At 46.0% G+C, this 24,021-nt stretch overlaps 1 protein-coding gene across 2 annotated transcripts in view; it reads left to right on the forward strand.

Moving 5' to 3' along the window:
• The first annotated feature begins 1,136 nt into the window (after nt 1-1,136).
• LRRC2 (leucine rich repeat containing 2) overlaps nt 1,137-24,021 on the forward strand; it is a 44,226-nt gene continuing 21,341 nt past the window's right edge. The window contains exons 1-3 of one of the 2 annotated variants that reach the window (XM_010997126.3): nt 1,137-1,236; nt 11,159-11,302; nt 21,179-21,386. In XM_010997126.3, the coding sequence (XP_010995428.2) occupies nt 11,178-11,302; nt 21,179-21,386 (333 nt within the window). In that variant the 5' untranslated portion in view covers nt 1,137-1,236; nt 11,159-11,177. Of the gene's footprint in view, nt 1,237-3,270; nt 3,321-11,158; nt 11,303-21,178; nt 21,387-24,021 lie in introns of those variants that run through there. The other variant, XM_031470160.2, reaches the window with a different exon arrangement.

Below are 24,021 nucleotides of genomic sequence, written 5' to 3' on the forward strand. Positions count from 1 at the left end.
AAAATTTTTAATATAGTTATGGTATGTAATAGTTGAGACACACTTGTATTAAAAATTATTTATTCATCTGAAATTCAAATGTAACTGAAGGTTATTTTTATTTGCAAAATTTCTCAGTCCCGTTTGAGTGCACATTCTAGTCTGAGAAGTCCGGGCTACAAAATGGCCCATTCCTCCAAGACCAGCCTCATAAATCATCCCATTGTATTTTGAATGCATTTGTGAAGAAAAAAATATTTTCCACTTAAATTTGATTAAGCTATTGAATATTTAGCGCTCATAAATTGAAATAGTATTTAAGTGGAATCTGAACTGAAACTGCTTTTTCAATATATTATTTGGTTCAGGATACCAGAAAAAAAAAACAAAATGCAAACTAAACATTAATTACTAAATTATTTATCAAAAGAGAAACATAATATAAAAATTCTATCCTAAGTAATAAAAAGCACCCTGTTAGAAATTTATTTGAGCTCCACTAACTTAGTATATATTAGGCAAAAAGTGTTTTTCTGTTCTGTGGGGAAGGTACGGGAGGAACTATTGCCATGAGGGGCACTGAGGGGTAGTGTGGACATGGTTATTGATTATTAACTGTCATTTTGTCCCAGTGTTAGATATCAGAAAAACATATTTGCCCAGTTAGTAAAATCTCTAAAGGGAACCTAAACTCACATATGTTTTAGGAAATTAAAAAGAAAAAAAATGTAAGGATGAAATCAATACTTTGGGCAACTGTTGCTTCAAATACTGGGGGAAAGTTTACATTTCCTTCGTCATATGGCTTTCCTATCCTGCGTTTTGTTTGGTTCCTAACTTCGCGGGCTAAGGACACGGAACACTTTGCCTTCTCTGGCTTGTTTTAGTTAACACACTTGAGGATTTCCAATGTCAAAAGGCCCCGCCATCTGTGGGGAGGTGCAGATAATCCAGGGTTAGAGGGCTCAGATTGGCTGGCTCGCCGTTTGCTCTGTGCCAAGCCCTCCGCTCCCAAGTCTGTTTTGTCTCATGCCGGGCTGAGTCACATAGAATAGATAGACCGTTTATCAGCACATGTCCTGCAGATCATATTATCAGCTTACAAATATAGCCCGTTAGCGCACAGGCAGGGAGGCTCGGGTAGTTGGAGCGCTTCCGGCCCCAGTGTGTGGCTGCTGGGGCGTAAACAGGCTCCGTAGCCCGGATTCCACTCGGGCGGCAGCGGGCAGGGGCTCGGGGCTTGCAGTTCAGTCACAGGTAGGTGGCCCTCGGGGAGGGCGTGGGCGGCGAGTGCGCTGCGGCTCCTGAAACTGGCGGTGGGGGGATTGCCGGGAAGGCGAGGGTGGCGGACAGTGCCGCCTTGTTTATGTCTGTCCCTGCTGGGCCGAGGCACGCGGGGGTGACCAACTTGAGCTGAGGATTACTCATCTATCTGCATTTTCGGGTGGGGAGTGGAATTGAATGGGGAAGGAGGGCCCGTGCGCAGCAGGTCCGGGCTGCGGCGGCCGCTGCTGCCGCCGCAGGGTCCCACCCTCCTGCTCCCGCTTAGTGGGTTGCTCCCAGCGGGCTGCCCCGGTGCCCAAGGCTGAGTTCAAAACTTTCTAGTCCAAAGTGCTGTCCAGGGGAGATAAATCAACTTTGTTTGTGCTTCTTCAGCGCCCTGAAAGGGATGATTGATATCTGGCAGGGGAAGTCTGCACTCCTGGAGAGGCTTGGAGGTGAGGGTGGGAAAGTGATTGGAGACCCAGAGGAGAATTGTTTGGCTTTGTAAGCATTTCCACAGTGCTGGTGGCCCTTCTGATGGACCAAATCCTCTCCCATAACTCAGGGGCTGGCTGTTCTTCTAAGGAACCTCTGTAACCATGCCTGGTAGAGAAAAATCCCCAGATGCTCATGTACCTCTTATCTAACATTTCCTTGGGGACAATGTCTTAATATCTCTTTTTTTTTTTCTTTGCATAACACATTTTTTGAGCTTCAGGAGGTGCCAGGTCTTAAGAACATGACATGTTATTACACGTGATCGTCCCACTAATCCTGAGCTTGCTGCCGTTGTTACATCCTGTCCGGATGAGAACACGGAGGTTCAGAGAGGTTAGGTAGCCATCTCAGGGACACACAGTAGTAAGAGGAGGAGGCAGGACTCCATCCCAGCAGGCTGACTCTGAGACTGTCCTCTTAATCCTATCTGTAGCAGCTGCCTCCCCTGGTCAGATTTTTCTAACTTAACAAATTACCATAAAAATAATGAGTGTCCCCAAGGAAACTGATCAGCTGACATAAAATGTAATTTAATTTAGAATTTGGCTGAAATATTGTGACTGTTGAGATTGACCTCACTTAAATATTTAATTCCTATTTACTCCACTGTTCCTATCAGAAAACTCACTGTCTTCCAACTGCGGGGTCCAGGCAGTGGCCATATGTGAGGTTAGAATGGAATTTGTGGGCCACTAAAGCCCCTTATTATTGCCCCCACGTCCTTTGCTGTCTCCAGAAGTTCCCATGGGTTACAGTCAGTCTCTTGGATCCAGCAAGGCTGATGGTAGGTGTCTCTGCACCTGGCAGATACACCTGCAAGAATGCTGTGGAGGGCCTGGGGCTGATCAGTCCAAGGGAAAGAGGGATCTGGAGGGCTCTGAGGGGCCGGTGGGGAGGAGGGGAGCCAAGCCTCTCTCCCCATGTCTGGTCCAGGTGACCCTCTGGCATCAGCTCCTGCCCTTCTCCCCTCCCCGCCCCACCTCCAACCCCATCCTTCTCCCTGCCTCGCAGAGGGAGCATTTAGGAACAGCTTGGCATGTGTCCTGTGGACTTTGTTGGTTCTCCTCCCAGACTCCCCCAGATCCTTCCCACCTTAGACTCTTTGAGATGTTAGCCCTGTACCCAACCCTCTGCCCCCCCTCCAGTCCAAACTGTCACTTGACAAGAAGTGAGAAGACTAGGTGACCAGAAAGTCCCCCCTCCCACCTGGAACCCTGGCATATGTTTCTAAGTGAGACTAGTGTTCTGGTGCCAGAGGACATATTTTTCCAGTCATGCCCTCTGGCTCGGGTAGCAGAGGGTTCTGTAAAGTGATTCTGATATACCTGGCTTGGGGAGGGAGCGTGGAAAAATATTCAACCAAGCCTGAGCTGATAGTCCTTTCCCCTTCCTGGCGGTCCCTGTGGGATTATTCCCAACCCCACCCTCAACCCCACCCTCAACACACACCTGAGGGCGTCCCTCCTCCTCTGCCTCTGCTGTCAGTTCCACATGCTGCACTGAAACTTATCCTTTCAAGCATCTGTTCTCCCCGCCAGATCGAGAGCCCAGAGGCAAGGACATTCGTCTTTCGACATTTAGTGAGTATCCCTAAATGTCAGTTATTTAGGGTTCCCAGGAATCAAAGAACAGAAACACACACCAGGGAAACTGGCTCCACACCCTGGGTTTCTGTGTTGAGGTTCAGAAGCGGGAGCCTGGCATCTGTAGCCCCCACAGCCCCTCCAGTTCCTGGGTGACTGGGTGATGGTGTGACTGACTTGAGGGGCCAGGCTCTGAGCCCAGGTCAGGGGGCCCCGCAGGTGGCTGCTTCTGTCAGTAAACTGTGGCTTGGTCCATGGACAGATAAAGTTAGAATTAAACAAATGGTCAGATGGTTCGGCTTGTGTTATGTGTTGTGATGTGAAGTAAATAAGAGAGTCTGAGAGAGAGATAAGAGAGGGCCCTACCTTAGATGAAGAGGCCGGGGAGGCCACTCTGAGGAGCGAACGCTGAAGCTGAGTCCGGGGCATGTGAGGGGGAAGCCACATGAGTCGGGGGAGAGCCTCCAGGCAGAGGGAGCTGAGTCTGAGGTGGGCAGAAGCGGGGGGCGGACGGGCTCTGAGGACGAGAGCGGCGGGGGCAAGTGGGAGAGGCTGGCTGAAGGTCTTATCGGGCCCTGTGAGGAGCTGGGATCTCCCTCTCATTCCAAAGAGAAGGTTCTGGAGGACCTGGGCCAAGTGGCAGCATGATCTAGTTCTGGTTGGAAGATGGGGGTCATTATTGTGTAGCAAATGGATGGGACGTGGGTGAGTGAGAAGTCTGGAGAACACCTGTGAGGCTTTTGCACAACTGAGGCCAGATGTGGCACTAATTGGTGGTGAGAAACACATGCCCTCTGAGATGCAGGGGATAAATCATATGTGTGGATGAGCGTGTGTGTGTGTGTGTGTGTGTCTGTGCAGGGGGTGGTCAGGCTGAGCAAACAAAGCATAAGGAAATGACCTCCGGATAAATACGGAGTCGTTCTCCAGATGGGGAATTGAGGGAGCCTGGGATGGATAGATTCTAAATGAGTAAGTCTGGAGGGAACCATGTTTCTTTTGAGACAAGTGTGAGATATCCAAGTGGGTATGTCAAGGAAGCAGCTCGAGGTAGACACCAGATGTCACTAGAAATTAAGGCTGGTTTTTACAAGTGCCTCTTATTGTACGGCCCACTTTATTAGTTATTGCTGCATAACAAATCACCCCAGCCCTTAACAGCTTAAAACGATAAACATTTGTTATCCCACAGTTTCTGAGGGTCAGAAGCATGGGGTAGCTTAGCTGAATGGTTCTGGCTTAGGGTCTCTCATGAAGTCAGGATTCTGGCCAGGGCTACAGCCATCTGAAGGCTTGCCTGGGGCTCTAGGACCTGCTTGGAAGGCAGCTTCCCCTCACATGGCTGTTGGCAGGAGGCCTCAGTTTCTCTCATCATGAAGCTTCTCCACAGGGGCTGCTTGAGCATCCGCATGGCATCGTGGCTGACTTTCCCCAGGGTGGTGATCCAGGAGACAGGAATACCTCGTAGGACCTAGTCTCAGGGGCCACACGCCATCGCTTTCACCACGTTGTATTTGTTAGAAGTGAGTCGCTAAGTCCAGCCTATGCTCCGGGAGACAGGAATTAATCTCTACCTTTTTAAGAAGAAGAATGTCCAAGAGTTTGTGCATATAATTTAAAGCCAACTTATCCACCAAAGCAAAATGTTTAATATTTTATTATTCACGAAAGCTGGGCTCAGCGAACAATAACCCACAGTTATCACAGTGGGCACTGCCACTGCCACCGTGAGCCATGGAGTAACCCCCTCTCTCCTGATTCCCCCTCATCCCTCAGCACCTATCTGCCTGGCCAGGTGTATTTCACTGCTGCCCAAGGTCCACGTGGTTGCCCTTCACATATTGGAGACATTATTGTTGGCACCAAGCAGTGGAATCTCTGCTCAGGAGTTGGTGACTTAGCAAGTCGCCTAGCTTCCAGCCAGCTGCCCAACTTGAGATGGCTGGGAGGACACGCAGGCATCTGGGTGTCACTGGGGCAGAGAGTAGAACTGACAGCAGCAGGTCCCCCTGCCCCTGTGCTCATGGCCTGCCAGGCCTTTCCCCCTCGGATCGATTGCTCTTGTCCTGAGAATGTCTGCAGGAGGTGGCAGCTGGGCAGAAGCGTTGACCCAAGCCCACTGCTCGGGCAGGCCCACCCCAGGCAAGCACTGAGGGGCAGGCTAGGGGTTTTCTCTTTTGTTATGTAAGTACTTACATAACATCTTCCATTTTGTCTGTCAGTCTTTGAGACCTGAAATATTTGCTATTTTGCTTTTTATGAGAAAGTTTGCAGTAAAGCAAAAGGTTTTCCCAGGAGGAATTTTTTTCCCATTGTGGATCCAGCCTTTGAGATTTTCTGATTGTTGACATTTATACTCAGGGCCTGGAACACTAGGCCCTGGAGGGGACAAAGCCTGATGACATTCTGTGCGGGTGTCCTTTCTGATGCAGTGAGTGACCCCGTGGCTCCCTCCCCTCTCCCAGGTGTTTTCTCTCTGGAATATGCTCTTTGGCCGAGGACAGTGTAGACAAATCTAGAGAGGCTTTTTCTCGTAATTCTATTCTAACCATGGGAAGCCAAATCTCCAGCGGAGAATTGGAATCAGAGCCCTCTTGCAACCGGGGAACTTTGCTGTCAAGTTCACTGAGGGTCCAAGCTAAAGCTCGGCATTCTTTTGCTGCCTAAGGAGGGGCTCCTTGGCTATAAAGTTTTCTCTAAGAGGCTCATGCTTTATTTGTGTTGAGTTTCCAGACTGGATCCTGAAGAGGTTAATATTTCTATAGTTCCGCAGAAAGTTAATGCTTAGAAAATTACATTTTACGTAATTGTCTGAAAGAATGAGTTGAATGGAATTCATGCTACAAAAAAGAGATTAGCTTTGTAAATTTGCAGGGGACTTTCATTCCTCCAAGCTGCTAAGTGAGTGACACCTGCATCTGACCCTGAATCTGCCTCCTCTCTGCTCCCCAAAGAGAGACTTTTTCCCCTGGGTGGAATGATTCTTGGACTCTTACAGTAAAACTGCTTTCCCAGTCTAAGCTCCCACCCATGGGACTACCGCCTCCTGGGTTAAGGGTGAACCTGTCCAGTTGTCTAGGGAGGCCTGGGCTCAGCCCTATTCTGCACAGGATGCCGGTAGCAGGGATGGACCTGGGATTTAGGAGCCGGTATTCCTTAGCTTCCCAGGGCCTCTGGATGTTACATGTAGATCCCAGCAAACATGGTCACTGCTTACCATTCTTAGAGTCTCTAGTTTTCATCACACATGTTTACAAACAGAACACCTGCTAGGCAAAACTGTGATTTAAATCCTGGCACATTCAACCCCCTCTCCCCGCCTTAGTTGAAGAATAGAATCTCTTTCTCTACTTGGCAAAACACAGGGAAAATAGTGAACGTGGTTGGATGACAAGATAGACCACCAAAGTACTGAGACTAATGTTGGTTTACAACTGTTAAAAAACAGAATACCAAGGCATCAAGCAAGAGACCATTCCTCTAAGACAGGAAACTGAGTTACACTTCTCCAAATTAGTGCATAGCAATTAACATACAGATTAACAGAGCTGATTACTTCTCAAGGATTTTATTGGCCTAAGAAAATAAAAGAAACTCAACAAGAGAGTTGGAGCCAGGACTGGTTGATCTAGAACACACACGCCGTGGACAGCGAGCGAAGCTTCCAGCTTGAATTCCGCTTGGATGACTGTCCCCAATGCAATCAAGTAGTTCAGTTTACTGTGGCTTTTTGGTTTGCTTTTATGTGTACACTTGGATTATGTGCAGAGAGTTCCTTAAAGAAACTAGGCTGCCTAGTTCTTTCTCTTTTTAAAAATTTTCTCCATGACTGGCTATAGTCTTTAATCATTTGTTTTCAGGCTGATGCTTGACAGTCCTTTAGGGAGGCTTTTATGTCCAAAATCAAAGCCTTAAGACCTTTACAGCTCAGGTGTCCTGAGTTGAAGATAACAGAGCAAGAAAAGTGGTAAAAGAAAGCTTAAATGCAGAGATTTCTGGTTTGGGGTAGGATGGAGTAGGCGCACTTCACCCCGTCTCTCCCACTAAATGCAGCTGTAAAACCTGGGCAGGTTACACAGACCAGCAGTTTGAAGACACTGAAAAGTAAACAGCTGCAAAAGAAGAGGGGCAGGACACCAGAATCCAAAGCAGCACAGAACCTGTGGTCTGTTTCCCTCTTTTCCCCTCCGGTAATCCCCACCCTGGACCCAAGGCAGCCTGAAACCCAGAGCTGAGCACAAAGCATCTCATTTTGCTTCAGGAGTAAGAAAAGTGACTCCCGATTTTCAGAGAGTGGGGGTAAATCCCTGTTTTTCTTTTTTCTTTTTCTTTTCTCCACCCTCTCATGCCTGAGCCCCCAGAAGACTGTGGGGCAGTAGCAGTGAGAGGTGGTGGAGAGAAGGTTAGTAGTGGAGGACCTCAGTCATCCAGATTTTGAGGACGGGATCCTCCCTTTCTGAGCAGAGGAGCTGTGGTCCCCAGAGGGGGAGGAAACTCATTGTTTTTTTCCTCACAGTCCTCCTGCTGCTTGGCGCTGACATGGTGCGGTTATAGGACATGTACAGCAAAGCCGGGTAGCTAAAGCCCCAGGTTTCCGGGCAGAGGACTGAAAAGTGAGCGCCAGGAATCTAGAAGGACCATGGAGACCACGGAGAGGGAGGATCTTGGGAGAACAGCCCCAAAAGGTTGTGTATGAGCTCGTGGGCTCATCACCAAGCTGCAAGCTGCCCTGTGTGGCTCTGACCCTAACTAACCAGCTGAGAACTGAACCATCACCCCTTTCCCAGATGGCCACTGGGTGGCGCCCGTGGAACAGCTGAACCGCACTACCAAGTCAGGAGGCTGATCTGATGTGGGAATCGCACCCCTCAGCGGGCAGGTGGGGATATGAGGTCTGAATCCAACCAAAAGGATCACCTACTGTGTCCATTATCAACCTATTACCTCTCTGCTGGGAATGCACTCTTTGGTGTGTGTGCTCTGTGACATACAATGGAATTCCTTTAAGTCTTTGTTCTTTAAAGTAAATACCATGTTAAACTTTCTCAGTAGAGGTTGCTGGAGGGACAGTGTAGTAGGAAGAGGTGTCCTGCCTTTCCCAGTGTGGGCAGTGGATCAGGAGTCTGGGACATCTAGCAGCCTGCCCCAGCCACGGGCACAGAATGTAGTCCCTTTGCAACCTAGCAGCCTTAGCTGGCAATAACCTTTCTGCAGCTCTCTTGACCCAGAAAACAGAGCCTTTGTGTAGCCCATGTGCTCTGAAGGCCTCCTGCCTTCCTTCAAAAGGAAAATGGAGAATTTGTCAGCAGACCTCCTTTAAAAGAATTATTTAGATAGAAAGCAAATGATACCAGAGGGGACCTTGGAACAATAGGAATGAAGGCAGAACAACAGACATGATAAATATCAGGGTAGATATGATGGGCTCACTTCCTTCTCATGAGTTCTTTGAAATAAGTTTGATGATCCGAAACCAAAAAAGATAACTTTGGTATCATCATAGGAGTTGTAAAGGTGAGAGCACAGGGGACCTCTCTGGCAGGAAGTTTTCTGCATCTCACCCGAAGTGGTAGAATACTGTTTCTAAGTAGACTATGAGACGTTAAGCCTGAATCTTATACTTCCTAGGGCAACCATGAAGAAGAAAAGACCACACAAAGAAACATCGTCAAAACCACAATAGAGAAAATAAAATGGAATAGTAAAAATGCTCATATAACACAAAAGAAGGCAGGAAAGTGTAAAAGAAAAAAAAACCCAAAAGAGGGATCAAACAGAAAACAAATAATAAAATGGTAGACCTGAATGTAAACATATCCTTAACTATACTACATGTACATTGCCTAAACATACCAATGAAAAGACAGAAATCATCGGAATAGATAGAATTAATGAATCAACAAGTTTCTGCCTATAAAATCTCACATTGACTATAACCATATATTTAGGCTAAAAGTAAAAGGATGGAATCAAAGTGAAAAGACAGCTCACAAAATGGAAGGAGATTTTTGCAAGTCATATGTCTGGTCAAGGACCTGTATCTAGAATATATAAAGAACTATTACAACTTAACAATAAAAAGACAAATAGCCCAATTTAAAAATGGGCAAAGGATCTGAATAGACATTTCTCCCAAGAAGGTATACAGATGGCCAACAAGCACATAAAAGATACTCAGCATCATTAGCTATCAGGGACATGCAAATCAAGACAATGAGATAACCTTCACACCCTCTGGGATGGCTATAATACAAAGACAGATGGTAACAAGTGCGGAAGAGGATGTGGAGAAACCCAAACCATTAGGCTGCAGGTGGGAATATAAAATGGTGCAGCTGCTTTGGAAAACAGTCTGGAAGTTCCTGAAAAGGTTAAACATGGAGTTATCATATGACCCTCCAATTCTAGTCCTATATATTTACCCAAGAGAATTGGAAACATATGTCCACATAAAAAGGTGCACCATTTGTATCTTTTTCAAAAATCCCCTTTAGGTTTAGGTAAAAGAGTTTTAAGAGAGATGAAAGACAGTCCCAGATGTCAGACATCAAAGGAAAGAGGGGAATCAACGGGGGTCAGCATCTTTGGTTCCTCAGACTAAAATTATGGACCTCAAATGTTCAGCTGCACACACATGAACCAGTTCTTCCGCTCATAATGGCAAGTCATTTATGGACAACACAAACCTGAGTCAGAAGTTTAAACATTTGGTTTTGTGTCCCTGCTGACTGCTATGTAGAAGTGTCTGGAATTGGAACAGAGAATATTCAGCAGTCCTACTAATTTGCCAACTGACACTCTGTGTATTTGTGCAAATCAGGAAATGAATTTAGCCAGATTTCGATGCTGTAGGTAGGGGAAGTTTAAAACAATATCTAGAAACATATTTTACTTAGATAAGAGAGATAAATATAGCTTAGCGGAATGAACATTGAAATGCATTTTAATGTCCTAATTTTTTCTGCAGCGAGCAAAACAAACAAAGACACTTAAACAGTAAAGATAAGGTGGGAAAATAAGAAGACAGAAAGCTCATTGAGTGGGCTGAGAGTCAAGCAATCTGGGTGCAAGTCTTTTATTTCATTCATTCATTCATTTACTCATTTCTTCTTTCAATGAATATTTATGGAGGGCCTACTATGTACTGGACTGTGCGAGGTCTCACTAAGAGGTTATGACCAAGGTGTACCTGAGTCTGACTTTTCTCGTGCTTAGAAAACCACATAAACCACATAAGCAGAGAGCAGCAGCTTGTGAGGGTTCATGTTGCAGGGCAAACCTCATAGGACAAATGCCCAGGATGTGCGGTCAGCCCTAGGTGGGAAAGTGCTCGGCAGGGCTTGGGTTTGTTACCTAAGGGTGGCTGGTGGTTAGCCTCGGATAACCTGGTGTGTGTGTGTGTGTGTGTGTGTGTGTGTGTGTGTGTGTGTGTGTGTGTGTGTGTGTGTGTGTGAATTCTGATTAACTCATCAAACTTACCCTTGAGTATGTTACAACCTACTGGGGAAGATCACACACCAGTAAATTGAATAGAATATGGAAACATGAAGCCTGAAGAATGCCTGGGGGGCTTTGGGAACCCACGTTTCAGCTTCAGGGTAGAGAGACAAGTGTGACGTTCTGAAGGAGATGACCCCAGATGAGTGTTGAACTTTGATTTACAGACAAGAGTACTCTCAGACCTTAAGAATATTAGCAACTATCATCCTGGCAGTAACAAGGCATTTCATCATTACCAATGAACTTGATTCCTTCATATTTTATCTTAAATTTCAAGTTAAAACTATTTTCTTCTGTGTGTGCATGAAGCTGACATACGTATATCTTTTAAATAGGTAATTGCATGCTCCCAAAATGGGACATAAAGTGGTCGTATTCGACATTTCTGTCGTCAGAGCCTTGTGGGAAACTCGTGTCAAGAAGCACAAAGCTTGGCAGAAGAAGGAGGCAGAAAGGCTCGAGAAAAGCGCGTTGGAGAAGTATGTGTTTTCCGTACTTGTCTTATAGCTTCTTTAGCGAGTAGGGGCTCTGGTGGGCTGCAGCTGTGTTGTGGAGGGGGGTGCCTTTCCTCTGAGATTTCTCCCTGTCACTGATAATTAACTACCTAGACTTCAGAATCTTTACATTGTTGCCCACGATGAACGTTCAATTTCTATAATAATAATACTTATGGCTCTAAAGAGCCACCCACATTCTAGGCACCGCCGTGCTGGGCTCGGAAAAGACAGCAGTGACGTGATGAACTCCTGTGCAGTGAATTCTGCCCTCAGCAGGCTGTCTGATGCTCTCCGCCCATGTCAGCCATGTGATGGCTGTTCTCTATCATGCCCTCAACCCTTGCCTGTTGAGCTGACTGCTAGCCAAGATTCATTATGCTGATGCCATCTTGACTTGGGTTGAAATGATGTGATTTGATTCCTGTCATGCAAACTCATGAAGCACGAGTCAAAAAGAGTTATTGTGTAAGTGAAAGCTAAGCTGAGTGCTTTGGAAAAACTACCTTTGTAATAGACACGAATCACATGATTGAATTAACACTGCGCAAGGTGGATAAAAGTACAGCGAGCTAGTAAGTCTGCATAATCCGGTGGCTTTGCACGTCTGTAGTTTTTATTCTCTTTGAAGAAACCAAAACTGGAATTCTTCGGTGCAGTACTATAGAAGAAAGGTGAAATGGGATCTGATTGGCAGATCCACTCTTGAAGGCAGCCCATGACCCTACATTAAGTTGACAAATGGTGACATATGTCTATGTTTTAAGTTAAAAATGAAATGTGTAGGGTGTGAATGTCTCTTTATTCTTGGTTCTCTACTTCTATGAAATATTTTGACTGGGCAAATACCAGTTCTGATCCTGCTTGGTAATTCAGCTGCTCCTGTAAGCATCATAGCTGTTCCAGGTGGTTACCATTATCCCCAGTCTGAAGACAAAGTTGGGACCTAAGTAACTTGTCCAAGTTGACACAACTGGTATGTGAAGGGCTTGGCCAGGCCTTTCCCTCTGTATAATGCTGAAATCACAGATAGTTGGAATGTGTTTTCACTTACCACTAATCTGAGATCATCCAATATGATGTGAACCTTGACTTTAAGAATTGGAACTGACGACCCCCGAAGCGGTGGGTCTGAAGGATCTGCACTAGCAGGAAATACACAGGTCTCAGGGCCCCGAGCCAAGGTGGCTCTCAGCCCTGCCCCAGCGTCCTCCCAACTGCTAGCATCCCGGCTTACTCTAGGGTGGGACAACTTGCTGAGCGGGGACCCAAGCCCTGGGAGGTTTATGGAGGTGTCTGTAGCCGAGGTAACCCCCTGAGAGTTCTTGGAACAGGAGGCACCTGCAGGAGCCAGGGGCCGAGAACCGCGCTGTGTAAGCCGCTCTGCCGTGGCCTTGCCTCTTGACCTCTGTCTTCGCCTGTGGTGCCAAAAGGCTTGTGTCCAGATTCACGTGCCTCATGGACGCAGGCTGGGTCCCACTTCAGGCTTGGTGCCACGGGGCTTGTGCTGTGTCTTACCTTAACCTAAGGCAGAAAACTTCTTGGGAACTTGTTAGGCTTTTCTAGCTCAAGATAAGAAAAACAGCCCCCAAGCTGGCTGGGCAGTGAGGAGGAAGTGGGAGGAGGGGAGAGGAATGTGGGGTTTGGGAAGAAACTTACTAGTTTCCCAGGAGCTGCAAAAGTGAATGCAATGAATTCACCCCTTTTTTTGCAGGTATTTTTGAAATTCCACAATATGATTCATACTGTGATTGTTATGACTGTTGGAAGGTTAACCTTTAGTTCCTCAAAATCTGTTTCCTGTGGGAAAGTTAATATATTGAAAAATTGATGAAAGCTTTAAGAAAATGCAATGATCTGGTTAATTTAAATGTGCTAAACCAGGCAAATCCCTCTAACTTGCTCTGTTACCTCACTTCGTGGTATTTCGATTTTGTAATTCTGTATTTGTTCCATGAGCTATATACCAACACTTAAAACTTGTAAGTAGAGATAAAATACAGAACATCGCTCTACCTGAAGGAAACTGAGTCATTTACAGGGAGAGGCATGCTTTTGTTGGGCTCTAAGTGAGGAACTTTTCATCCATTGAGGCTTTTTGCCATCTAGGCTAAGATTGTGGGCTCAATTCTTATGGAAAGAGTATTTTATTTCCACACTTACTGAATTCATTAATAGAACTCTAAGGGCATTGTTTTGTGTGTTTATCGTGTGTTTGAAGTTCTACTAAAACTCAGGTGGAAGATTATTCAGTTATACAGGTGATGAAATATAAACACAATGCCACTTTATTTATGTTAACTACTCTCAAGGAAGAGAATGGAACTGTAAAAACAGTTTATATTCTCACTGTAACCTTCCCTATCATTAGGTTTCACAGGGACTAAGACAAAACATTTTAAAAAGAAATCTGAAAAAGATTTGGTATTTAAATATATTTTATATATGGTATCCAATTTCCTTTTTTTCTCCATTTTATGTTGGCTGTGCCGAGATATGTGAAATAGTTACATTGATTTGTAATTTGTGACATAGGAAAGCCGTGTTATGCAGTGCTTAATGGGTATCATTTATTACATTGCCAGGCTCTGCCTTCAGGTTCAGTCTAAGAAATGAGGAAAGAAAAGTTAGAGACGTCAATCTGAGACATGCTCAGTGAACACAAGAACTTGCTGTGGCCGTGCTGCTGGTTGTTAAAGTTCTGGGAGGATTTCTTCTATTAGTTCAATCAGCATGTCTTGGCTCTCAGGTCCGCCCTGTATCCCTGACTGCTTCAGACAGAGCTAGAGCTACAGGTAGATATTTATTTATTATCATACGGTATTAAAATATTTAAATGACACAGAAGACCTACTAATGGAAAGCAAACCATCCCAAGCCCCTGCCAGTATTTCCCAGCACTTCTAACTCTTCCAGCACATTCTTCTGGTATTAAATTCATATCTCTCCACATGCTGATATTCAAAAATGTGTCACCCTTATTACCTTGTTTACAGACTTCATATGTAGATCCTGAAGCCCCAGCTAGTTGATTACCCAGTGCTTTCCCGCAGCTCAGCTCCCTGTGACTAGGACCTGGGTAGGGTGGGAGCCGTGCCAGCCAATGCCATCAGCAAGATAGTTTTTTCAAATGCTCCTGTTTCCCCTAGCTTAGTGACAAGCAGGAAACTCCTGTGATATCCCAAGTTGTTTCTGAAGAGCAAAAGTCTGGTTAAGAGAGAAACATTTGCACATAGTCCTAGGGAACCAGCCCTGCAGAAATCGAGGATTGAGCACTTCAGGTAGCTATAATAGCATGTGCAAATTCTCTGAGGCAGGGATTTGCCTGGGTGGTTCAGGGAAGAGCCAGGAGGCTGGAGTGACTGAGCCAGAAAAAGTAAGTGAGGTGCATAGTAGGTGAGGTCAGAGAGGCATGGGGAGGCATTGCTTTTACTGAGTGAAATGAGAGACCCATGAGAGGTATGGGAAGAGTTGTGATATGGTGTGACTGACACTGCCACGAGCTCACTCAAAAGGCTGGGTGAGGTTAGGCTGTAGGAAGGCAAGATTGGTGCCTGCAAGAAGATGCTGGTGACTTGGATCAGGATGGGAACAGTGAAGATGGAGAGGAGAGGCCAGATTCTGGTAAAACTGACTATATTTGTTGATGGATTTGATGTGAGAGAAGAAAGAAAGCATAGAGTCAAAGATGACCCTGAGGTTTTGGGCCAGAGCAACTGGAAGACTTTTACTGAGATGAAGAAGTAAGTTTTGCAGGTGGAGGTCAGGAGTTTGGTGGGAACATGTTAACTTGAGGATGGCTTTGAGACATTCAGGTGGAGATGTTAGGAGGATTCAATGAAGAAGTCTTGGCTGGAGATCTATAACTGGGCACCCTCGGTGTATAGACGTATTTAAAGCCACAAGACCACAAGGCATGAAAAGAATGAGTGTGGATAGGGCTCAGGAGAGGCCCGAGGACGGGGTGTTGGGGCACTTCTAACCTTGGAGATTGGGAGCATGAGGAGGTGGCGGCACAGCGACTAGAGAGGCAGGAGGGTAATCAGCAGAGGGAGGTGTCCCGGAAGCCAAGTGACAAACAGATTTCAAAGAGGATGTGATGGGCTGCACTGAATACTGCAGATGGGTCAGACGAGATGAGGACTGGGTTTGACCATGGGACTTAGTGAAGTGGAGGACCTTGATGACCTTGATGAGAAGAGTTTCAAAAGCGTGGTGAGGGTGACGGAAGTGGGTTTATCAGAGAATGGGCAAGAGGAGGAGAAGCACAGGTACAAGCAAGGACACTCTGGTGGAGTTTTGCTGTAAAGTGGAGCAGAGGAACGAGGCTGATGGAAGATATGAAGCTGGAGTGGGGTCCCCTTTACGATGGGAGAAGCAATGCGTGCTTGTCCACTGACGTAAGTGATCCATGAGAGGGAAACATTGACGGAAGAACCATCATCGGAACAAGTCTCTGAGTCAGGGAGACGCCGGGCTTGGCAAGCATGGGGAGGGGCTGCGCATAGCTAGGATCTCGCCCATGGCTAGGGTATTGTGAGTTCTCCCATGGAACCGAGGGGAAGGCAGCGTCCACGCAAATGGATGCAAGTAGGTGGCATGGATGTGGTGCTGGCAGGCTGTGAGGTTCTATTTTTCTCTCATTTCTTTTCTCCCCGAACTAGGAAGCCAGGTCATGAGCTGAGGCTGAGGATGGGGTAGGTGGTGATGGAGTTTGGCTTGAAAGGGAAAAAATGTCCAACAGTCATCTAGGGCCTCCGGCAAAGGAGTGCACTAGGGAAGTGTGATAAAACCGCTGAGCAAGAGTGAGGACGCTGGGTTCGTTGTCATCAATTCACAGGAGGCCAGTTTGCAAGGCTGTGATTTTTCCTCCACGCTTATTTACCACGTGGGTGCAGGGGCAGAGCAGGGGGAGAAGTGGATGTAAACTAAATGGAGGTTTGCGCCGGTGAGTATCAGAAAGCAAGAGGGGCAAGGGCATTGAGGGAATATACCAGGAGGTGATTAAATGAGAACATAAAATTTGTTTTTACAAATGCTTTATTGAGGAGTAATTGACATACAAGAAACTACACATATTTAAAGTAAAGTGTGCAATTTGTATGACTGAATTCTACCATGAGCACAGCACTTGGCCCAGTGCTGCTGCCTGTAGGAAATAGAGGCGGAGCAACTTTCCTGGGTGAATACACAAGCCAGGAGGAAAACCAAATACAGTACACAGAATAGGCAAGCTCAATCATTTTCTGACAGGCAGGGCTTCATAACATGATCCTATTGTCATTCTCACCAATTACTCCCGTAAAATACTAGAAAACAGGACTGATCACACTAGTATTGCTTGTATATAAAAGGAAAAAGTAATATGGAAAACAGCTAAAGTCTGTACCCAGACTTGAGGGCATATTAAGTAGCCTTACAAAAAACTTAAAAAAATAAAAAACAGGTTTTCTCTAAGTAGGGTTTCTTTTTCATTCTTCAAGTGAAATGTGAGAATGCATTGTAGTGCTCCCATACCATATCATGACTATTCCAGATCCATAACTCTGAACTGTCATGTGAAGTGGCATTTGTACATAAAGCCACTTAAGAAGAAAAATTTAATACTAATACGGTCAAGTGATTTGCAGGCCCAACGGAGAAGCAGCCAGAGTCACAGAGGAAGTCAAACATTCCTGGGTTTGAATGCCTTTTTGCCTTTCACCTCCTGTGGTACCTTGGGCAAGTCACTGCTCTTCCCAGAAGTTTCCATAAGTGTGAAATGAAGATAATGTCCTACTTGTAGGGCTGTGAAATTAAATGAGCTAATAGGTGAAGATAGATGTGGATTTAAATCCTGGGTCTGTGTACCACTTACTGTGTGACTGTGGACAAGGAACTGGTCAACTCAATTCAACATATATTTATTAAATTCAAAGTACTAGGGATGCAGGACAGACATGGTCCCTGACCTCAGGAAGTTTACATTCTGGCAAGGTAGACAAAAACTCGAATAATCAGAATACAGTGTTAAAGGCAACGATCTGGTGTTCTGATAATTACGTCAGGTTGGTCTGAATGAAGTGTGATACTGTAGTACACACAATAATGGTAGGATGTACGACTCGTGCTGAATGCAAAGGCTTTTTAAAGAACATATCCATTTACCATCACTTCATTTACAGCAAAACTATATTTTTAAATGTCACACTTTTTGACTTACCTCCCAACATTTCTTCTTCAAATGTGTACACCTTTGAAATACAGTTGGACTCAACCCAACATTTTTCATTCCTTCTGCAACAGCCTCAGCCTGACCCAGGATAGGCCAGATCATATAGCTAAACCACAAGTTAATAAGAATTCTGCATGATAAGTGGTGATTGTATACATGCAAAAGGCCATAAAAGGAATATTTGACTAGAGTGGGAAATGGCTGCCTCCAAAGACCTTTCAGGTGAGGCAATGTATTCTTAAAATCTGTTCATTTGAACTGAAAGGTATCCATAGGAAGAATGAACCTCACTTTCTAGATTTTAGTTTACCAGTAGCCGCTTACTGTCCTTGCTAGGCACACAGCTTATAGCAGTATTGAAAAGTATAGCAATATGGAAAGATAGCATGAGAAAACGCACTCCCCTTCACCCATTGTAATGATAAGAGTACTAATATTTATTGAATACTTACTGTATGCCAGGCACTGTTTTTATATGCTTTAATGTTTCATCTTTTTTTGGGGGGTGGGGGGAAGGTAATTAGGTTTCATTTACTGATTTATTTTTAATGGAGGTACTGGGGATTGAACCTAGGACCTCGTGCCTGCTAAGTGCACACTCTACCACTGAGCTATACCCTCCCCCCTGCTTTAATATTTTATATATATTATTTCATCTCATCCTCACAATAACCCTGAGATAGGCATTATCATATCTCAACTTTATATATGAAAAAACTGAGACGTTTTAAAGCATTTAAGCAACTGCCCAAGGTTGTCCAAGTATCCCCCAATATGTGAATTTATTCATAATTCTGTATATGAACTATTATACTAAGCTGTAACAGTATCATACATGTTATATCATGTAACAACATATTATATAACCTACTCAAAAAATCTAAAGGATGAGATTTAAAAAAGAATTGCCAATAAAGACCCCAGTATTTTTTTTAAAGTGTACAATTTGAAAAGTTCCCCATACTTATACGCCTGTAAAACCATCACCACAGTCAATATAATGATCATATTCATCACCTTAAAAGCTTCCTTCTCATCATTTGTAATCCTTTTCCCTCACCTCCCAGCCACCCAGCCCCAGGCTATCACTACTTTCTGTCACTATAGATTTTTAAATTTATTAGAGTCTTATATAAGCAGAATCATTTATGGGATCATCCTTCTTGGTCTGGACACTTTCATTCAGCCTAGTGATGTTGAGATTCATTCATGTTGTAGAGTGTATCAGTAGTTCATTTCTTTGCATTGCTGAGCAGTATTCCATTGTATGGATAAACTACAGTTTGTTCATTCACTCACCTGTGAATGTACATTTGGGTTGTTTCCAGTTTGGGGCTATAAAACTAACATGAACATATGTCCACGTCTTTGTATGGACATATGCTTTCTTTTCTCTTGTGAATACCTAGGAGTGGAATGCCTGGATCATATGGTACCCAGATTATCTTTATAAAATCCACTAGAATGCAGAGGGTTGGTGACTGGCAGGGTTCAGCTGTGTCCCAAACCCCCCACCCCTCACCAACAGCACACCTGAGAATTGAGTCTACTTTTATCTCCAGTTACTGACATTTACAGGTTACACCCTAGCCCTGCTCCTAACTTTTGATTAGAGGAAAGGTTCAGTCAACGAAGCACTTGGTAGAATGTTTCAACATGTGTGATTTCCTTTAAAAGCATGGTCCCAGCTCTGCATCACAGATCTCTGGCTGGCTCCCTGTCTTCTACCTGCTGTCTTGGCAGCTTTGCTCCTCTCGTAACCCTCCTGACTCATTCTCTTTTAGTATTTGCATGTCGCATTTAGTTAAGAATGGGAAATTATGAGTGCATGAAGCAAAGAACTGATCTTGAGTGCCCGGTGGTTGAAACAAAAACCAGACAGGACCAAAAGTAATTGAAGCTCCATCCATAAGGAGGTGAACATAATCCCAAGACTAGAAGGGACATGGCAGGAAGGTCTGGGCTGTCTCTCCCCACCTCACAGTGCCCCTGCCCAACTTCTGAAACCCTGAATGTTCACAGAGCACCTACCTCATGTTAAAGCATAATTTTTTAAAAAGGTGAAATCATGATTCTGTTGCAGATATGAAAGGAACGCGTGTTAAAGATTTTATTTTTCTCATAATTTACATGATGGAAGCAGTAAGATGTTGCAACCAGTTCAAAGGGGAATCCAAAGGACAGACACATTTAGAGATTCAGTCATAATGAACTGAACTTGCAAATGGGACAAACTGGCTTTTCAGAGATCGAGGGACGGTAGTCCCTCCACTGGACAGAATTGATCTGGGTGTCTGTAGACAAGAATGATTTGCATTGCTGTCAATTTTCTACAAGTTAACTTCAGTCTCCACAGAGTTGTAAAATAGCTTCGTCAGCGACAAAGGTGCACACTTCTATAGGATCAGATAAGATCCTCAAGACTTCAGCATTCCAGAAAAAGGATATCCAGCAGTCTCTTGTTTTTTTCAGCTTTATATTTCTTCTTACAACTGACAGTGCCTGGTAGTCCAGGCCAGGACTTCCCATGTGCCCAATCCTCAAAGATGTTCCTGCCCTAGATTCTTTCCCCTGTTCTTGCCCCTCCTGACCACAGGGTCCTAGGCATGCCTGAGACCCCAGAGCTGACTGATTTAGTCCACTTTTCCTTCAGGGACTAGCTGAGAGTTTCCATCCTAGGACTGACCCTCTACTACAGAGTTTATTTTCCATTTATTTAGCATTTGCACTGCCTCAGACCATGGAAAGATCAGGGCTGAATCTGCAGCCTGTTTCTAAAGCCCCTAATCCTGCCTGCCACCAAATCCCTGAGTTGGGCTGAGTAGGGCCAGAGGCCTTCCTGAGTGTAGAATGCACCAAGTTCCTATCAAAGGTGGGCTAACTTTATTTTGAGACAAAATCTGTGTGACAGATTTGAAGGAAAACCACAGTGAACTCTGTGTACTGCACAGGATGTTCACCTGTTAGACTCTAAGCAGATATCAAATCTCAAAATGGAGAAAGACTCCCTGGTGCAAAACACTGTTCTAGCGACTGCATGGGCATCTGGAGGGGCAGCATGGAGCTTATGACCACGCTGGGGAAATAAGCCATAAATGCAGAAAACTATAAAATGTTAGGTCAGAGAAGTAGCGACCAGAAGGTACTGGGAGTGGTGGGGAGGCTGAGTCCTGGGCCAGCTCCAGTGTCTGATTGGAACTGGAGTTTATGAATAACAGGTTCACCTGCAGGAGTGAAGTTTCCCATGACAGCTGATGGATGACATTCTAAAATCAGGTATTTTAAGCCTTGTATTTTTAAAGATTTTGGGTTGGCACCTCATAGTATCAAAATAAATGGTAATTACTCAAATACACAGGTAATTTTGGTAGAAGTTTTAGCCATCTAATTCACCTCCTCTACGTTTTTAGTTAGAGTTGCTAATAATTCACAACTCTTGAGGGTTCAACATTCCCCCTTCCGTTCCCCACAGCGGAGGACGCAGGAAAGGAGGGCGGGGCCGGAAGTGGAGGGGAGGGCTTGTCTCCCTCTGTCCGGAAATTGGCTGGCGTGAGAACCGCGCCTGCGCGGAGGTGGTCCGCCGGCCGTCTCCGGGCAGACAGGGCGATTCTCTAGGAGGTAACCGCCACTTCTGCTGCGCGTTTCAGGATAAAGGAAGAGTGGAACTTTGTGGCCGAGTGCAAGAGGAAAGGCATCCCCCAGGCTGCGTACTGCAAGAATGGCTTCGTAGACACCAGCGTGAGGCTTCTGGATAAGATTGAAAGGAAGTCTCTCGCAAGACAGAGTTCGCTTTCCAAGGAGAGAGACAAACGGAGCAGTGAGTTCGTGTTCGAACTTTCGGGGGAGCACTGGCAGGTGAGTCGATGCATTCCTGTGCTTGCAGCAAGTGGAGGCTCGGTGCAGCGCGGTGGCCGGCGTGTGCTGCCAGGCTGAGCTCGGGGCGTTGACCTTGGCCCCGTGCGCGCTCTTGTCTTTCGAGAGCTTTCTCCTGGATACGAAGGAGCCATTGCTTGCTCTTAAGGGGCTTCCCGCGTCTCCTCCGCCGTAAAGGACTGTGTAGTCCGGGAAAGAGCAGCGGGATCCTTCTGAGTCCCTCCGAGACTGCGAGGGATTGGGACCCAGCGGCTCCCCCAGGATGGCACAGCCTTTAAAATGCTTAATTTTGCCGCCTTTCCCCCGCGCCTTACATTAAAAATAACTCTTGACTTTTTTTTTTTTTTAATGCACTGAACATATGACTTCTCTAACACCCCTTTGTGGACCGTGAACTTGGCTGGCTCGTCACAGGGTGTAAAGCAGCAGAGGAATTTCTCAAACCCTTTAGCCAGTTTTCCTCTGAGAGGCTGAGTCCAGGACCAAGGTGCACCCTCTTTCTATCCTCAGGTGCTTCCTATTCTCACTCCTCCAGCTACCGCTTGGCTTGGAGAGGCGTCTCAGGGCTGCCCGTAATCTGACGTTTCATGGTTGAATTGGTACCAGGTGTTCAGGGGACGGTGCGGGGGCGGGGCCAGGGCAGGTGAGCTCGGGCTGTGGTCCCTTCAGAGGGACAGGCTCTCAGGGACCTGCCCTCCATCTCTTTTTATCCCGCCATTTTGTGGGGAAAAGGACTCTGGACTGGGAGACCAAATATTTGGGGGTGTTTCTTTATTGGCCGTGTAACCAGCGGCAGTTGACGCCACTGGTATACATTTTATGTTCGTCTCTTGTCATGTGATGCTTGCCTTGACCCCCTGTGAGGGCTGTTGTGAGGACGAAATGAGCGAATATTCTGTGACACTGGCTTGTTAGGACACAGTCCTCTAAAACTGGGAGAGATTATGACTGTGAAACCCCTTGGGTGGTCCTCCTGCATCGCCATCAATGAGATCAGTGGATATGCGCACACTACCTCTGGCGGGGAGGAGGGGGGCGAGGGAGGGCCTGCCTGGATTTCTAATTAAATACCACTGGTTAATAAGTAAAACAAAATAAATACCACTGGTAAATCACTCTCAGGTGTAGTCGTTTAAGGTGATCCCAGCTGGACGGCTCACCCAGCCCACTTGGGGAACCTGCTGCATCCCTTCGGCTCACAACGGCTTTGGAAAAGCATTTTAAAGAGCATTTAGGGAGTGCCTAGTGTGGTAAGGGAGACAGAAAGAAGGTTATGAGTCAGCAGGAGACCCCAGGGGGAACCATGTGAGCACTGTCTTCGTTACTTACAGCCTGTTGATCCCTTCCACTGGGTTCCCTGAGCCGGTGCCCTATCCTGATGGGTACCCACCCCAGGGAGGACTCCAGGGCCTCAGGCATTCATTAGTATGAATGTCAGTTGTTGCTTTCCTCCCCCAGAGAGACTGGTTTCAACCTTAGCTTTAAATAAGGAGTGAAAAGTTCACCATCTTAGAGTGCTCCTGGTGGTGAGGCAGTTCTGGCCTCTGACATCACACCAGCCTGCCTGCTTGACTGCTGCAAGAGGTCACCAAGGGTTGGACAGCGTGGTGGAGCTTCTGGGGCCTTGGGGACTGGGTGGTGAGAGCTCTGCTGAGGTCACTTAGGGCGGGCTGTGGGACCTTTATCTATGGCTTCTGGTACCTGTTGCGGGGGGACTGGTCATTCCTTGTGAGATGGAAGCCCCCGGGCCCTGCTCTTTCAGGGGGGGGGTCTCTCCCAATTTTATTTAACAGTGCTTCAATGGATAGTTTCACTTCTGCTATCAAGTTGTTGCTTTCCAAGAGCTGCCTGTTTTGGGAATGAATGAATCCTGTGATGTGGCTTTATTTTTCTACTTTTATAGATAACTCTTAAATTTTTCTTGAAAAATTGTGTCATGTTTTCATTTCATGGGGGCTTTTCTTACCTATCTTGGGATCAATAGCTTTTTTGGAGGAAGTTTCCGTATCTCAGAGTCTCCTTTTTCTTTTAGGGTTTGTTTTGGTCCGCACGTTGGGGCTCTCCCGCACTTCTGGAGACACTGGGAGCGCTGACACGCTGATTGGAGTGTGTCAGGTGGGGGCTTCTTTTTTGTTTTGTTTTGCTTTGTTTTTTTTTTTTTGTTTTGTTTTGTGAGGGCATTGCTGTGGAGCCCCCATTTCACCAGCATGCTCCCCCTGGGAGTGGGCATTTATGATTTGTCTGCAGCTGGTGAGAGCTCGCACAGTAGGGTCCTCACACATCCTCCAGGCGGGGCAGGCCTCTGGGGCCGAGAGGAGAGCCGGGGTGGGCAAGTCTCAGCACTCTTCACGCATCCTGTGGTTGCTGCCTCCCCCCAAGAGATACCTGCTGATCCCCAGTCCAGGGATTCCATTTAACCCGTCCAATGAATAAGCCTTCCTACAGGGGCAATGGCTATGTGACATGGATGGGGTCAGGGAATCTGGTCCTCAGACTTTGAACCTGACCTCCTCCTTTTAGCCCTGCCTTCCACTTCCAGACATGCCCCTATCTTCTACTACCTGAGCTTCGGGGGCATCTGGTGTGAAGTTTGGGGTGTATCTGATCGTTCCTGCTG

This window comes from Camelus dromedarius, chromosome 17, assembly GCF_036321535.1.
Source record: "Camelus dromedarius isolate mCamDro1 chromosome 17, mCamDro1.pat, whole genome shotgun sequence".
Lineage (NCBI taxonomy): Eukaryota > Metazoa > Chordata > Mammalia > Artiodactyla > Camelidae > Camelus > Camelus dromedarius.